The sequence below is a fragment of the Cygnus olor genome, chromosome 26 (assembly GCF_009769625.2).
Source record: "Cygnus olor isolate bCygOlo1 chromosome 26, bCygOlo1.pri.v2, whole genome shotgun sequence".
NCBI lineage: Eukaryota > Metazoa > Chordata > Aves > Anseriformes > Anatidae > Cygnus > Cygnus olor.
Window position 1 is genome coordinate 5820347 of NC_049194.1, and position 14818 is coordinate 5835164.

Sequence of the window (14818 nt, forward strand, 5' to 3'; positions counted from 1 at the left end):
TTATTCTTGATGTTTTTTCCTTGATGTCTTTTTCCTTACTTTCCTGGTGTTGTGGGTGCCCAAGGTGCAGCCAGACAAGGGGAGAAGGGTACTGCCTGCCAGTAAATCCATCCCTTGCCATTCTTTGGGTCATTTGGGGGTTATTTTCCTGCAGCAGTGAGGATGAGCCAGGCTCTAGAGCTGAGTCTGGTGGGACCCAAGAATGGGAATTAGTTTGAGGTTTATAAGGGCTTTGTATTGACCCTGCCCCTATGAGAGGGGATGCTGGCTGTGCTCAAGGTGAAGGCAGTACAGCATTTTTTGTCCCCTGTCCTCATTCCAGGGGCTCAGGGTGGGGCTGGGGATGCTACTTCCCATGTGGGGCTGTGTTTGTGAGTCCCGCATGGACCTGTCTGTCCTGGCCTGTCCCACCAAAGAGCCCCCCCAAAGGGACTGGGGGCTACCTGCTACATTTGTCTGCCTTGCTGGTGATGGCTTCATCCTGGGGATGGCTTAGTGGCTCTCATTTGGGGCTCAGTGCTGATTTTGTACCTCTTTGCCATTTCCTGGTGCCTCTGCATTTCCTCCACCCTCGCAGGCATGGAGTCCCATACAGTTCTGAATAATTAACTTTTAATAGGGAAAAAAAAAAAGAAGACAAAAGCTAACCTACTACATCCTTATCCCCTTCATCTCTCTCCCTGTCCCTCCCACCCCTACAATGGGTTTAGTGCTGCCCTCCCACCCCAGCGCTGGTTGCGGAGGCTTTGCGCTTGCTGCCTTTTTTTGGCAATGATCTGTTACGCCGCTTTTTCCCTCGCTTTTCCAGCGTGGTGTTGGGATGAAGTGCGTTGTCCTGTGGTGACGGCAGTACTGGCAGGTCCCACTGCGGCTCCTCCGGGTTCAGCCCAATCTCCTCAAGGTGCTCCATGCTCAGGATGGCATTGGAGGCCTCAGGGATGCTGTAGTCAGAGGACAGCATCTCCTCGGGCAGCAAGAGCGAGCTGATGTCGTAGCAGGGGTTGGAGCTGTTGGTGACACTGGGGTCCTCGGGTATGGGGACACTGCTGGGACTGTCCTGGCTCCCCGCCCCTGCCCCCAGGGAACAGTCAAAGAGCCTCATGGCCTCCTCCAGCAGCACCTCCTCAGGCAGCGACATGTCTGGGCTCTCTGGGGCATCCCCCATTGCTTGGGTATGAGGAATGACGGAGTTGCCCAGGGCTGTGTCACCACCAGCAGGGTTGCCACCATTCAGGGGGATTCTGCTGCCCTCAGGGACATTGCTGCCCAGGGGGATGCCCCCACCCATGGGTGCCCCTGTGGGGACAGCTGTGCTGGAGAGATTCATCTGCCGGAGCTGCCCCTCCAGGTGCTGGAAGCTGGGGAGGGATGGTGGCAGCACTGGGGGGGCAGGGACTGCCACTCTCCCCTGAGGGTCATAGGGCACGAAGAGCCGCAAGGGGGGCACCGGGGCTGGGGGGGCCCCGCAGCTCTGGGGACCCCGTGGGGCAGCGCGGGGCTGCGAAGCGGAGGTGACGGGTGTGAAGGTGGCTGGCGAGGGGAGGTTGGTGGTGGTCCACTCTATGCGGAAGACGCGGGGGTCGAAGAAGCAGCCGCACGGAGCCATCTGGAGACCTGCGGAGTCGGGTGGGAGCTGTAGGAGCTTGGGGGGGGGGGGGGGGGCGTGCTCCTTGGACACCCCCCTCTCCTCCCTCCCCAGGCTGCCCCAGGCTTGCTGAGCCCATACGTTGTCAGGGGACAGGGGGACACCAAACCTGGGGGGGGGGCCCGGGGCATGCCGGGTGCCACCACAGCTGGGGGTGCCTGGAAGGGGTGCTCCAGCTTGGGGTTAGGCAAGCCTGGAAGAGAGAGAGAGACAAGGAACTGCCATCAGTCACCTCCCGAACCAGGGTGGGGGCATGAGGGGCACAAGGAGGAGGGCAGGATGCGATGGAGGAAGGGATGCAAATTTTTCCTTCGAGCATCTGCGGGCCGCAGGGCCGGACCCTACCTGCAGGGTAGAAGTTTTCGATGAGGACGAATGGCTGAAGGGGCCAGGGTGCCTGGGGGCGCTGGTGGCCGCGGGGCGGCTGCCACGGGGCTGGCGGCTCCATGTCCGGTAGCGACTCTGGGTCTGGCTGCTTCTGTTTGGGGGTCTCCTAGGAAGGAACGTGAGGGCTTGCCGTGTTCCAACCCCACCCCTCAGCTTCCCCAAGGAGAGAAAGGGTTAATCGGGGCTGCGGTGCCCCCACACCTGCAGGCAGTTGTAGGGTGCTGACGGGGCAGAGCCTGGCTGGGGCTTGCTGCCATCATGAGATACAGCCCGGAGCAGCCCGGGAGCCTCTTTTGGGGACTGCGGCGGGATGCGTAGGGACAGCGTGGGGCTGCTGGGGACAGGAACAGCTTGGTAAGGTCCGGGGCATGGGGATGGAGCGGGGGAGAGGGCACCCATGGCCCGGCAGGGCTGACCCTGGGGACACCCCCCGCGGGTGCAGGCGCTGCGCGGCGCGGCCGGGAGATGGAGCGCTCGCCCTGCCCGCAGCTGCTGAAATGCTGGCGGAATCCCCAGCAGCAGCGCCCTGGAGCCGCTGTCTCCCCTCCCTGCATTTGCTGCTGATTTTTTTTTTCTTTTTTGAGCAGCGGGTGCCCGGCTGCGGTGCCGGGAGCTTGGGTCCGCCCCTGCCTGGGTGTGCTGTTGCCCTGTGCGAACTCACGGGTGCTCAAGGTTGTTGGTAAACGGGCTGCGAAACGGTAACCGCTCTCTTTCTTTTGGAAGATATTTCTGAAGATGCTGCTTATTCCCCCTTCTCGTGCTGCCTTTTTTTTTTCCTTCCTCCCTTTTTTTTTTTTTTTGCAATGTGCTTGTGATCCCGTGTGCCCCAAATGAAGCCCCTATTGAGTAGCAAAAGTTTTGCTGCAGAACAAAGACAAACGAAAGCGTTGTCACAGCCTTTGTGCCTGGGCCTGTGGGCTGCTGAGGGTGAGCCAGGCAGAGCTGGGGATGTCGCAGAGGGTCCCGCTGGTGCTGCACCCACCACAGGGCTGTGCACATCTGGGGCTGTGTGTGGAGCCCCATCTAGGGTCCCGGGGTGTTGTGGGGCTGGTGGGGATGTTCGCTGCCTGGCGCAGAGGGACGTTGGGTTAAGAAGTCTGTTGTTGTCACTTTGCCCAGCCTCCACCCTCCGGTGTGCCCAGAGCCTCTGCCAGATGCATGGGTGCACAGGTTTCCCACATAGGCTGGGACAGGGATATCATTAATTTAATGACTTTTGGTGCAAGCCTTGGCATCACAGTGTGCGAGCGTCAGCTGAGCAAGAGCTGCCTTGGAAAGCTGCCCAGGAGTGCTGGGCTCTGCCACAGGCCACCTGTCCTCCCACCCTGTCCCTGCCCTTGAACCCACCACCCCTAAACGTGTCTGCTCCCCATGTGCTCCCAGATCAAGGCACCTTGTGAGGACGGTCTGGCTTAAATTTTGCAGCTGTGGCTTTTTAAAAGAATTTTTTGGAGGTCCCATTCTGTTTCCTTCTCTCCAGTGAAGCTGTACCCATGGGGAAGCTAACGGGGTCTGTGTGTTCCTCCCCACGTGCTCCGCTGCCCTGTGAGCCCCGAACCTCAGCTCTCTCTGCCAGAGCTCCTTGGTGGCAGAGCGATGCCAGGCAGCATGTGAACATTGCTCATCACCACCAGGAAAACCACTCAGCGCTGCTTGCTCAGGAAGTTCATTCAAACAGCTATGCTCTTTGAGCATGAAAGAAATGCCCACTGTTGTGGTGCATGGCTCTACCTTGCATGAGCTGCAGGCTCTTTAGGAGGAAGAGGAACAAGCTGCTTCAGCTGAGCTGTCACGGACATGAGCTGTCTGGCTTGCGGCTGCCCCTCACTGACAAGCTGCATCCGTGGAGTGAGTCCTCATGCCACAGAGTGAGTGCATTTGTGGCTGTTTCCTGCGCTTGGCAGCCTTCACGTGCTGCATTTGTTCAAGTGATCCAAACCTAGAGAAAGACCTTGAGGGAGCTAGGGAAGGTCATGTATGCGGTGTCACTCGCCCTGCTTTCATTTATCCTTTGCTCAAGGGGAATTTGTGATGGAAAAACAGCAGCTCTGAATCCCCCTCCCCCAGCAAAGCCCTCAGAGGCGCCATGCTTCCCCCAGGCACTTGACATCCAAGAAATGGCAAGTGCCTGCTCCCAAGGAGGGACAGAACTCTGCACAACATCAGATGCTGGGACACTGGGTCTGTTTGTGCTCTACAGGACCCCTGGGGATTGTGTCAGTACATCCCCTCCCCCTACATGAAGGATTTGGCACTACCAAGGATATCCTGGTAGGAACAGAGGCCTCTTGCTCCCACAATGTGAAGAGCATGTGGGGTGGGGTGGTTCCCACTGTGAACTGGAGGCCGAAGATCTCTCCTGGCCTGTATCCTGTTAATTAAACAGATTGCTCTCTGTCAGTGAGGCACCTCTGGCTGCAAGACTACACAAGTGCGAGGCCATCTGCTGTGCAACTTGTGGCAGGCAATGATGCTCAGGGCAAGAAAGCAACCACACTTCTAAAAACATAAAACTTTATTTCATTTCTTTGCGTAGCTGAGCAACCTGCTCTGCAACACACACCACGTTAATGCCTTCCCTTGACTTGATGCCATAGGAAACTGCCTCATCAGTCCTATCTGTAGGAATTTGCCTTGTGTTTAGGCAGGAAGGTGAAGTTGGTAGGTACACGTCCCAGAAGCAGCTCACTGAAGGAAAAAAAAAATAAGGTAGTACAGCAGAGCCACTGCTACCCACCCGCATGGCCCCCTGGCTCTACAGCAATGGTTACTACAGCCAGGTGTATCCAAATTAAGCTTTTACCCTCCTGAAAATGTGAAGTGTTGCTGCATGCAACTGGCCCTAGCGCTAAGCTTTAACCCTGAACCACAGCACTGGAGGGATGCAAGCTCCAGGTATTGGCAATGCCCTTGCTGCTGGGGAGTCACTGAGAGTCGATGCCAAAATGGGTTTCTAAGTTTGGTGACCCGAATACCAGCCTCACGGCTGGCAACCACATGCTTAGAATCAACATGAGCCTCTGAAAGCTCCTCCCCACCTCTTGCTGTGCTCGTGCAGAGCCAAAACTCTGTTAGTGCCAAAAAGTATTAAGGTTGGATCCTATAATGATGTAAGCCAGTGCTATTGCGACTTATCGTAGCTTAAGACTACAACTATTTCACACTTTGGAACCCACATTGAGTTTTCAGTGCAGAGTAATTTTCTTTATAGTCAAGGAGGCTTAACGTATTTCCTGGATGCTCATTCAACATAGCATCACTAAAGCTTTCCATAAGACATGTCAGCAGAGAGTATCCCAGCAGGGCATATAATTACATAATGAGAAGCTGTGAATCTACAGCTCAAAAGCAGAACAGGGTATGCTTGGAGGACTCCTGATTTGGGTTAGCATCTCCTTAGCAGCTCCTAAACAAGCTTTAACGAATAAACCTAATCTGATCCAAAATTTTGAGTTCTTATGGCTGTAAGTGTCTATTACGTGGCCCTGCAAAGAGCACAGGTTACAAAGCTTTCCACAGCCTAATGTGGGCAGGTTCTGCTTGAAAAATGGCATTTAAAAATTCTGATTAAAACTCAATGTAATTTGGGTTTAGGCAGCTCTCCCCAATACTAACAAAATGGATGAGGATTAGCAAAAAATAGAGAAGCTTGTAGCCATGCTCTATTTTTGTTAATCTGTTTCCATGACATGGGAAATAGCAGCTGGCTGTGCTGCCTGAGCTCTCATTTTAGCTGGCTGTGAGCTTAAGTCACTTCCCAGCCAGTACCTGAGGTCTCATAGATGTGGGGAAAAGCAGTTGCCTGCACTCTGTTGCACAAACTCAGAAATCAGATGCTAAAAAATGGGAGATATGCTCAGTTCTTCTGAACTGGGGATGGGGGCTGCTTTCCTGCTTGGCATCCGTGCAGCCTGGCCAAGCGGGACTGTCTGCACAAAGTGCAGAGAGACAGAGCTGAAAGCCTGAGCTGTCCCATCATTGCACTCTCCTCTGTTGGTTCCTACAACTGTCCCAGGATGAAGAGTGTGTCATGAGAGAGGTGAGCCGTTTTAGATTTGCAGCAGGTACTGAATGCTGCTGAGGCAGATGCAGGGAGTGAAAGCTCTTTATGACAACTTCAAGCTCACTTAAAACCTCCAATTAAAGCACCCATTAACCCTTGCTGGTTTCTTACAGCCTCTTGAGCTTGTGGGAAGGAGTCATCGCTGCTCTTTGGAAGATGCATGCAGACACAGGGACTTTGTGGGGCTCTGCTACGTCACAACCTAGCAATTTAAGTGAAATTCAATGCTTTGTTACCTGATCTTAATCCAATCATCCACATTTTGGCTTGCCATCAGCGTCTCCAGATAGTCTCTCCCAATGTAGTAAGGTGGCCGCTCGTTGATTTTCTGAGGTAGGTGTTCTAATAATCCAACTGGAATATACCTACAATGAAATATAAATGCTAATGACACTGTGTGCTACTGTTCAAAGGGTATGGCCTTGCTGTGGAAAAGATTCTCCCAGCTGGGCACAATTACCTGCACAGAAATGAGAGCCATTCCAGCAGGAACTTCCTGGTCTTTTCAACTCCCTGAGTATCTGATCCCCAGTGCTCAAGGCCATAGTTGGTGAAGTCTTTAAGGATATCAAATCTCTCACTGGAGGAAATATCCCAGTGTCTCTGTTCCTTAATTTCAGTGAAAAGCCATGGTTTGATGAGCGCTCCTCTGCAGCAAAATAAAATGTGCATCATTATTCCTGTGACTGATGCTTCTGAAGACGCCAACCAACTTAAAGACTTTCCAGCTCTTATTTGCCAGCCAGTGATACTTTAAAAGCTTTCAATTTCAACATAAAGCTGCTGTGAGTTCCCAAAGATACACTGACTATACCAAGTTTCAGAGTAATTACACAAAGAGGAAACTTTTCTCATGTTTTGGGTTAGTTTAGATATTTTTTAATTGATTTTTTACTCCTGCATCAACAGGGCCCAGAAGCAAAGGGAAAGTGCAGCCACTTGCCTTGCAATCATAATTCCTGAAACACCCATCTGCGTGGCTTGATTAGCATCTTCAAAAGACAAAATATCACCGTTTCCTGTGCAGAAGGGAGAGAGAAGCCAGAGGTCAAAGTGATGCACCAGGGCAAGTCAAAATGAGATAATCCAGGCATGGGATAAAATTCAGAATGGACACTGTGTCCAGGAGCCACACTGTCCAAAGAGGCTCCAGGACTCATGTTTAGAGACTCTCAGGAATGTTTCTGATTAATGTTCCCATTACAAGGGGGAACAGAGCCTTCTCCTCTCTTCTTCTACACTCCCGACTCCTACCCTCCGGGACTCTCTGTGCCATGGTGCCCACAGGAGGAAGCATCTGCTGAAAAGTTGTTTTGTGTCCTGCCTGTCCCCTCCACTCCTGCTTTGCTCAGTACTCACCACGTCTGGTCCCAAGCACATCCGCAAAACTGAGATGCACAAGACTCACACACTTCACTCCCTCTGTGGAATCATGGGCAGTGGTAGGGACACTCCAACCTTGCCCCCTGGCTGAATGTCCTTGGGGGCCTGTGTTTTGTTGTGTGTGTTTTTTAAATAATATTTTTCAAACCAGCTATTGCAGCACATCTCAGACCCAATAAACCAGCAACACCTACCAAAAAGAGGCATGGGGCTTGCTATTTTAGCACATTCTGCTATGTAGTCCCAGTCAGCAACCCTTGTGTACCGCTGTTCCCTGGACCGGCCATGAAGCTGGGGAAAGAAGTTATAGAGACCTCACCAAAAGCCACAAAGGAAGCATAGCGTAGGACGTGAACACTGGAGGAACATGCTTCAACAAAAGCAACACCAACAGGATGGGGTAAAGGATTCTTCTAGGTGTACAGTCCAGCCAGCTGCTAACAGACTGGGCTGCAGAAGTGGAACAGGGCTGAGAAAGCGCTGGAAGCTTTCTGAGTAATGTCTGGGCTATTTGCAAGCCAGAGCAAGAAGTGAGAGTTCGCAGTGAAAGGGAATAGTCATTGTGGGCAGGAACTACTCATCCCCATGCAAGTGAGTCCTCAGCCCTGCCATAATGAGGCTTATTTGAATGAAGCTTCTGTTTCAAAGCACTGCAGCAGCCATCTCCTTTTGTAATAGATAGAAGGTTCAAGACAATCTAGGACAATGTCCTAGATATATGAGCATCTGAATTTGTCTCTCTTACTAGGAGAAATCACTAAAAGGTAGTACACAGATGATCAAAGGTGTTTGGAAGAGCTAGTCAGCTGCGGGGAAGGGGTAAGGTCACCCCCACATTGTGCTCTAGGCTGATATGCAAGCAGAGCTCCCCAGACACCAGCCAACAATCTTCATGCCACAGCAAGTAACCCCGTACCGTCACCATGGATGCTCCCCACTCCCGGAGCTTGGGGATTATTTTATGAGCCACATTAATCTTTTCTTGCACCCCTGTCCGTATCTTCACGGTCAGCGGGACGTCCAGCACCTGCAGAGAGGGCAGAGTGAAGCCAGGCTGGGGCAGGAGGTTGCTCCACCAGTTTATGTCCTGCTGGTAGCAGGTGCTCTGACTCACCAAGTTCATCCCTCGAACAATCTGTTCAAACTTGTTGGTCCGAGTCATCAGAGCACAGCCTCCTCCCTGGAGAAAGAAAGGTGGCACCGTGAAGACTTTCTGCCTCCTTGCACCGCAAAGAGCAGCCCTCCACTTAGGAAATGCAACTAAGACTTGGAACCTCTCCAGATTCAGATGAGGGGGATGCTTCAACAACAAAAAATACACCTTTTTCCCTCCTGGCTTCTGCCTGCTGCCAGAAGGAAGAGACAGCCAACCCTCCTCTGCTCTTTGAACAGCTTATGGGCCTCCTCACTGGAGGCCATAAATGAACTGGGAGCTCTGGATCAAACTGGCAGGAGCAGATCAGGTAGCAGGGGATGAGGCAAAAGACAAGTATCTGTTGACAGAAACAGGACGTGCTGCAGAACTTCTTACCTTCTTGTAGACCAGGTCAATGGGACACCCAACATTGATGTCCACAAAGTCCACATCAATTGTCTGGTTCAGGAGCTCTGCACATTTGGTCATTGTGTCCGGAAACGCTCCCTCCAGCTACCAAAGGGGGACAGTTTGTATGAGTTCAAGCAGCAGCTTTTCTCCTCAGAACTGAAATACCATCTGTCAGGCTATCAGGATGACAGAAGTTACCTGCACCCCAAAAACGTCTTCAGTGTGGTGCCGTTTGAGGAGAGCCCACTCAGAGGACTGGCCCTGAAGCAGGTTTGTGCACACAGCCATCTCTCCACAGGTGACGTCTGCCCCAAAGCGTTTGCATATCCTTCGGAAAGGGAGGTTACCGCACTGAAAGAGACAGCAGAGAGATGGGTTAATCACGAGATTTGCTCTGTTCCAAATGTGATAAAGTCGAATTTTGACAAAAGGACTTAGTTACCTACCGTGGTCAATGGAGCCAAGTAGAGCTTGCCTTGGATTTCCAACTGGAAAATAACCAGGGATGGAGGAGCATGTTAGCAGAGCTGAACCAGCAGTGGTTAAACCGGAGGAGATTCCAATCAGTGATTTTATCACCTGCCTTGAGAAAACTCAGTGGAAACCCAGAAAATCACTGTTTTTGTTCAAGAACCTCAACTATTCCCTGACATTTCAGTAAAAGAACCAGAAACTTTAACTGCTCAATTGTTTTCACTGCTCAGTTTGGAGAAAACTCAAAGCAGTTAGACGCTAGACTGGCTGACGGACACCACGACAGAGGTGAGGAGGAGAGGAAGGAGGCAATGCTGGGCCGGAGAGTACCGTGCAGTACATGCAGATCTACCAGCCCCAGCTTTCCCTGCAGATCATTTCCACCCTCACTGAGAGCTCAGCTCCTACTCTCTTTCATGTGCAAGGGGCTGAATCTCCTCTCAGTTCTCACCCTTCCAACAACATCACCACGGCCCCAACAGCTCACCTGCCCATGCCTTTCCCCTCTCATGACAGTAACGTGGTCTCCAGGCAGCTCTGTCCTCTGCCTGCCTCTCACCCAGCTGTCTCTTCTGTCTTCCTAAGGACAATCTCAACCACTTGGCAGGGATACGAAAGACAGCAGCCCTTGACCAAACTCTCACCGCTCACCTTCTTCTTCTCACATGGCCGCAGCTTTACAACGTCTTCATCTGTCACCAAGCCAGCTGTTTTGATGGGACATCCCCCCTCACCCTCTGTGGGGACGGGATTCTGCAAGGCAGCTGGTTTGTGATCTCCTCCCTCCTCTGGTAGCACCAGACATTCTGAGGTGTCTCCCAGGCCTTCCTGGGGCGTTGTGCAGTTGGACACCTCTTGATCCTCTGCAGAGCACCCCAGGGCTTTGCCTCCCTTCCCACCGTTGTTGTGGGGCTTGGCCAGACTGCGGAGGTACTCATCAGCCTTCTTGAAGCTAAATTTCTTCTTGCGCAGCTGTTGCTGGAGGTCCTTGGAGAGGTTGTTTCTCACCAGTGACTTCCCCTCCCACTGCTTGGTCAGGTCTGTGTTGATGATGTTTTGGTAGCCATCCCCGAGGTGGGCCTTGGCAAAACGGCAGGTGACGCCATAAACGCACTTGCCAAAGGTTTCAAAGAGCACGCAGCTGTGCCCTAGGTCAGCCGGCTTCGTGGCCATGTATTCACTGATGTCATGAAGGAAGCGGCACCGTGGGCCAAAGAAGCACTTGTCTGCACAGCCCTGAAAATAATAAGAGAAGAGATTAAAACCTCTGCCCTCCACCTGCACACATGCATGCCTGTACTTTCTACCACCACTGATGTGAGCCTGGGTCCACCCCGGGCTGGAGAGGGGACAAAACTGCAGTGAGCATCTGTCAGGCACTGGATGATGTTGGGAATGCCATGAACCGCTCTCAGGAACATGCTGGGGAATACTGAGTACTTGAGGAGATGTTTTAGCTTTATGGCCTTGGAAAAGCTGCCTTGTCCTGTTCAGCCTCACCCTCTTACACATTCTCCCAACAAGTCAACTGAAGCAGTTCTGTCTCAGCGCCTTCCTGCTGGGAGTTTGCCTTCAACCTCTGCCTTCAATCCTCCAGAACGCGTTTTCCAAGACCAAAAAATAAACGAAGCCCCCAGGGCAATGGTGAGTGGGACCCCACTTCGTACCTGCATTACTGATGGGCACAGCCTGCTCTTCTCGTAGTGGTTCGGCTTCATGCATGGCCTGCTCTTGTTCTGCCCCCGGGCTCGCTTCCTCTCCGCGGGCACCTCCTCCCCTTCCCCAGCGCCCTCTTGGCTCTCTGCACCCAGGCCGTGCTCGCTCAGCCTCCCTCGTTTCGCAGGGGGTTCGCTCTGCTCGCTGCCAGCCTCTTCCTCCTCCTCCTCCTCGTCCTCAGCCTCTCCGTCTCCATGCTTGCCGCTGGCCCTCAGGTAGGCGTGGAACTGCTCCTTGGAGGCGACGAAGCTGCAGCCCCAGACAGGCCGTCAGGAGCCCGAACCGGCCCCTGCTCCGTCCCCCTCCCCGGTCCCGGTCCCACACCTCCATAAAACAGCACCGGAGGTGGGAAGCCCTGATGCCCTCGCGGGCCGCAGCCCGCTCCCTCCCACCCCCCCGCCCCGCCCCGCCCCACCCCACCCCACCGAGAGGACCTCACAGGGCCCCGGGGCCGCTGCCCCGCCCCCGCCCCCGGTCCCGCACCCACCGCGCCTGGACCGGAGCCACCCCTGCCGCCGCCGCCATCTTGTTGCCGGACGCAGCGATGACGTGCGTCACGTGACCGGGTGTGGGTATAAAAGGCCGGGCTGAAGCCGGGCGCCTTCAGGGTGTTGGGCTGGGCGGGTTGGTGGTGTGGGGTCGGGTGCTGCGCTGTGAGGGGCTGCTGCGAGGGGCTGCTGTGGGGGCTAGGTTTGGGCTGGTGGGAGGCTCTGGGCTTGCTGGGGTTTCTGTGTCTGCCTTGTAGGGTGGCGCTGTGCTGGCCCCTTGGGCATGGAGGGGGTATCTGCCCTCACTCTGTCTCTCCCAGCTCTGCTGTGGATTTCTCTGTTCCATGTCCCAGCCCGGAGTGAAACCTTGCTGCCATGGCCTGAGGGATGGGGCTGGTGATGGCAAGGGGACAGGAGGTGCCCCTGGTCTCATCGTGTCTTGGGGCTGCCCTTGGGGAGGGTCTGGGTGTGCTGCCTGTGGGTGGCTGTCAGCAGGAGGAGGTGAAAAATACTGCAAAAATACTGCACCAGTTGGGCTGCGCAAATGATGGTGGAACGTGAGACAAGGGTACTTTGTCCCTGGGGATTGGGGTTGTCTTCTGCCATGGGCTGGAACCACTGTAAAACTGAGCACAGGCCTGAGGTGCTGCTCTGTGCTCCTGGTACTTGTGCTGAGGAGGCCGTCCCTAACTGCGTGCATGGCTGGTGCTCTGGAGTATGCTGGAGTATGGATTCTGCCCTTGTGTTTGGTCTGGGGTTAGAAGTTGGGGCTTTAAAAATAAACCAATGTGTAAAGCCTCTGTTCAGTGAGAGACTTATACACGTGACATCTCCCTCCTGTATTGCTGCTGTATCTTTCCATGCATTTGCAGCACTTGTTACAGCCTCTTTCTTGGTCTGTGTTCCTTGCACGCAAGAAGCATCTGCAATCCTCCGGATGTGCACATGGTACCCTTGGGCTTTGAGTAAGAAATACCTTGTAGCGTGGGGCTTGATGCTTCATTGGGTGGTGACTTGGGAGCTCTCCTGCAGGAGGCTTTGCTTCCCTTCCTTTCCAGCTCAGGTTCCCGTCCCTTTCTTACAGCTGTAATGTGTTATCCATGCAGCCTTCTCAATTGATTTGTGCTTAGCCATGGCTGCCAAAAGGGAGAGAAATATCTGTGAAATCTAAATGAAGGCAGGAACACCTCCATTTTCTTTCTTTGCCCCTGCACTGTGCCCAAGGGTCTTGCTGGACCCTTTTGTCAGAATAAGAAATTGCCTCTTCCTTGCTGTGAGACCAGGAGAGCTGGCAGGAGCATGGTTTGTTTTCTGCTGGAGTGCGGGTACCAGCCAGAGGAGGGAGAAGGTACCTCGTGGTTCTGCCTTCAGGGGCTGCTAGAAGCTGGTGGCGAGCAGCTGTTCTTGTGGTGTTGGGGGATTACTGCAGTGTGTTTATGGGCATGCAAGGGTTGTGTATGCACATAGGACGGGTAGAATTGCACATGGGGCTTTAATTTGGGTGTTTTCCTGCTTTCTGTTGCCTTAATGCAGTTCTCTCCAGATATTCCATCAGAAATGTCTTTTGGGAGCATCTGGGAGCCTGGTAGGGTGCTTCTGCTGAGGCTGTTGCTGAGGGTGGGCAGGTTGCAGGACTGAGACAAGCTGCTGTGAGGAGAACTTTTGGCTGATTGGATATTAATTAGTTTTGGAGAGAAATACGAGGAATGTAGGATACTATTTTAAGCTTCAACTTGGCTGAGGGAGGGAAGGAAGGAAATGAGACCCTGGGGATTAATGAAGTGATTTCACTGATGTTTTCTTGGGGCAGCAAGCCTGAAGTCGGAGTGCTTTTGACTTGCAGCACTCGGCTGAAGTCAGACTTTCACATCTCATCTCCTCTCAGGGTACTGGTGCAGTGGTTTTATGAGACTAAGCCTCAGGCAAGCTTTCTGTCAGACCCTGGTAGAGGCTGTGAGAGGAGCACAAAGCCCCTGGCACGGCCAGCACTGCTGCAGCCCCTGGGGCACCCAGTTGGAGCCAGCCAAACGTGCATTGTGCTGTGTGCTGGACGTGCTGTGCTGCAGCACGATTACTTGTGCGTGGTGCCATGGGGGCTTGGCTGCATGTAGCTGAGCATCTTGATGCTCACCCGGGGTGGAAGAAGTCAGGGATCTCTGCTAAATACAGGGATGTGCTTCGCTTTCTGGCTGCTTCAGCTCTTTCACCACTTGCTGTACTCTGGTGGTGCTGAGGCTGTCAGCAGGCAGGGGAACGAATGGCTGCTTCCGTGGGCAAGCAAGTGCTTTGGTTGCCAGAGCTGGGCTTAACGTCCATCGGCAGCACTAGAGCAGCTTTGGAGCAAACCAATAGCATACTGGAAAAGGCCAAGTCAGGGAAAGAAGGAAAGGTTGATTACAGGAAAGTGTGATATATATATATATATACAAGAGTAACCAAGTCAGAAAAAGTTCAGCTACTTCAATGTCCAAGTTAAACAAGACGCATGTATTAATGAAAATACACCTTCCATGGGCTCCCACACAAAAGTCGGATGTGTCAATCCCCTGGTTCTGGCTACTACACCCAGGCGTTAGCTGATAAATGAGGTTCTGCAGCAGCCCTGAGATGTCACCTCCACAGCTGCAGTGGGTGAGAGTGGGGATAGAAATTTGGCCTGGTGACATTTGTTTGGATGCCTTTCATAGCAGTGCAGTAATGTTCTGACAACCCTTGCTGGTTAATCGTGTACATGGGCAAATGTCATGGAAGGCAGGTGTGAGATTTTTTTGGTTATGTATGAGCTGAGCAGCCAGAGCTGGAAGTAAGCCACTGGGTCCTATCCATCTTTTGGTCAAAGCAAAATCCATTCCTCATGTCTATTGCCTCCTCTTTTATTCAGTCTTGTTTTTAAAGCCCCGTGCAACAGAGCTTCTAGCCTTTTGCAAAAGAGACTATTCCTGATGCTCATAAATCTACTATCAGGAAGCTGTTTCCAAGATTAAAGCTTAAATGTTTCCCGGCTCTGGTTTCATCCCTGGCTCCTAGTTTGCTCCTTGCTGTAATCACCAGATCTTGGTCTCCTCCCAGCGCCTGGCAGTTCCTGAGGATGCACCTGGGGGTCTCTGTACCCCATG

General features: G+C 53.1%; 2 protein-coding genes and 1 long non-coding RNA gene across 4 annotated transcripts; 1 reads left to right on the forward strand and 2 right to left on the reverse strand.

Moving 5' to 3' along the window:
• Positions 1-111: 111 nt before the first annotated feature.
• Positions 112-2411, reverse strand: PRR22 (proline rich 22). The gene is made up of 3 exons (XM_040537987.1): positions 1991-2411; positions 1755-1838; positions 112-1614 (listed from the first exon to the last, which is right to left on the reverse strand). Exons 1-3 carry the CDS (start codon positions 2091-2093, stop codon positions 707-709), a joined length of 1095 nt encoding a protein of 364 aa, XP_040393921.1. The 5' UTR covers positions 2094-2411; the 3' UTR covers positions 112-706.
• On the forward strand, positions 2149-7115 carry LOC121060299. The gene is made up of 2 exons (XR_005814773.1): positions 2149-2386; positions 7005-7115. It is a non-coding gene; the product is annotated as an uncharacterized LOC121060299 (long non-coding RNA).
• On the reverse strand, positions 4530-11773 carry DUS3L (dihydrouridine synthase 3 like). Of its 2 annotated transcripts, XM_040537984.1 has the most exons (13): positions 11702-11773; positions 11166-11463; positions 10150-10734; positions 9471-9512; positions 9223-9375; positions 9010-9126; positions 8593-8658; positions 8395-8505; positions 7673-7769; positions 7039-7114; positions 6556-6744; positions 6332-6460; positions 4530-4720 (listed from the first exon to the last, which is right to left on the reverse strand). In XM_040537984.1, exons 1-13 carry the CDS (start codon positions 11737-11739, stop codon positions 4648-4650), a joined length of 1974 nt encoding a protein of 657 aa, XP_040393918.1. In that variant the 5' UTR covers positions 11740-11773; the 3' UTR covers positions 4530-4647. The 2 variants fall into 2 exon arrangements, with proteins under 2 accessions (XP_040393918.1, XP_040393919.1); XM_040537985.1 differs by lacking the exon at positions 4530-4720 and having other exon boundaries at positions 6339-6479.
• Positions 11774-14818: the final 3045 nt, after the last annotated feature.

Coding starts and splice junctions, on each gene's coding strand:
- PRR22 (XM_040537987.1), bottom strand. CDS start 2,093: ATGGAGCCGCCAGCCCCGTGGCAGCCGCCCCGCGGCCACCAGCGCCCC. Junction 1,839..1,990: donor CGAAAACTTCTACCCTGCAG/GTAGGGTCCGGC, acceptor TCTCTCTTCCAG/GCTTGCCTAACCCCAAGCTG. Junction 1,615..1,754: donor GCCCCGGGCCCCCCCCCCAG/GTTTGGTGTCCC, acceptor CCGACTCCGCAG/GTCTCCAGATGGCTCCGTGC.
- DUS3L (XM_040537984.1), bottom strand. CDS start 11,739: ATGGCGGCGGCGGCAGGGGTGGCTCCGGTCCAGGCGCG. Junction 9,513..10,149: donor GGCCATGTGAGAAGAAGAAG/GTGAGCGGTGAG, acceptor GTTATTTTCCAG/TTGGAAATCCAAGGCAAGCT. Junction 8,659..9,009: donor TTGACCTGGTCTACAAGAAG/GTAAGAAGTTCT, acceptor TTCTTTCTCCAG/GGAGGAGGCTGTGCTCTGAT.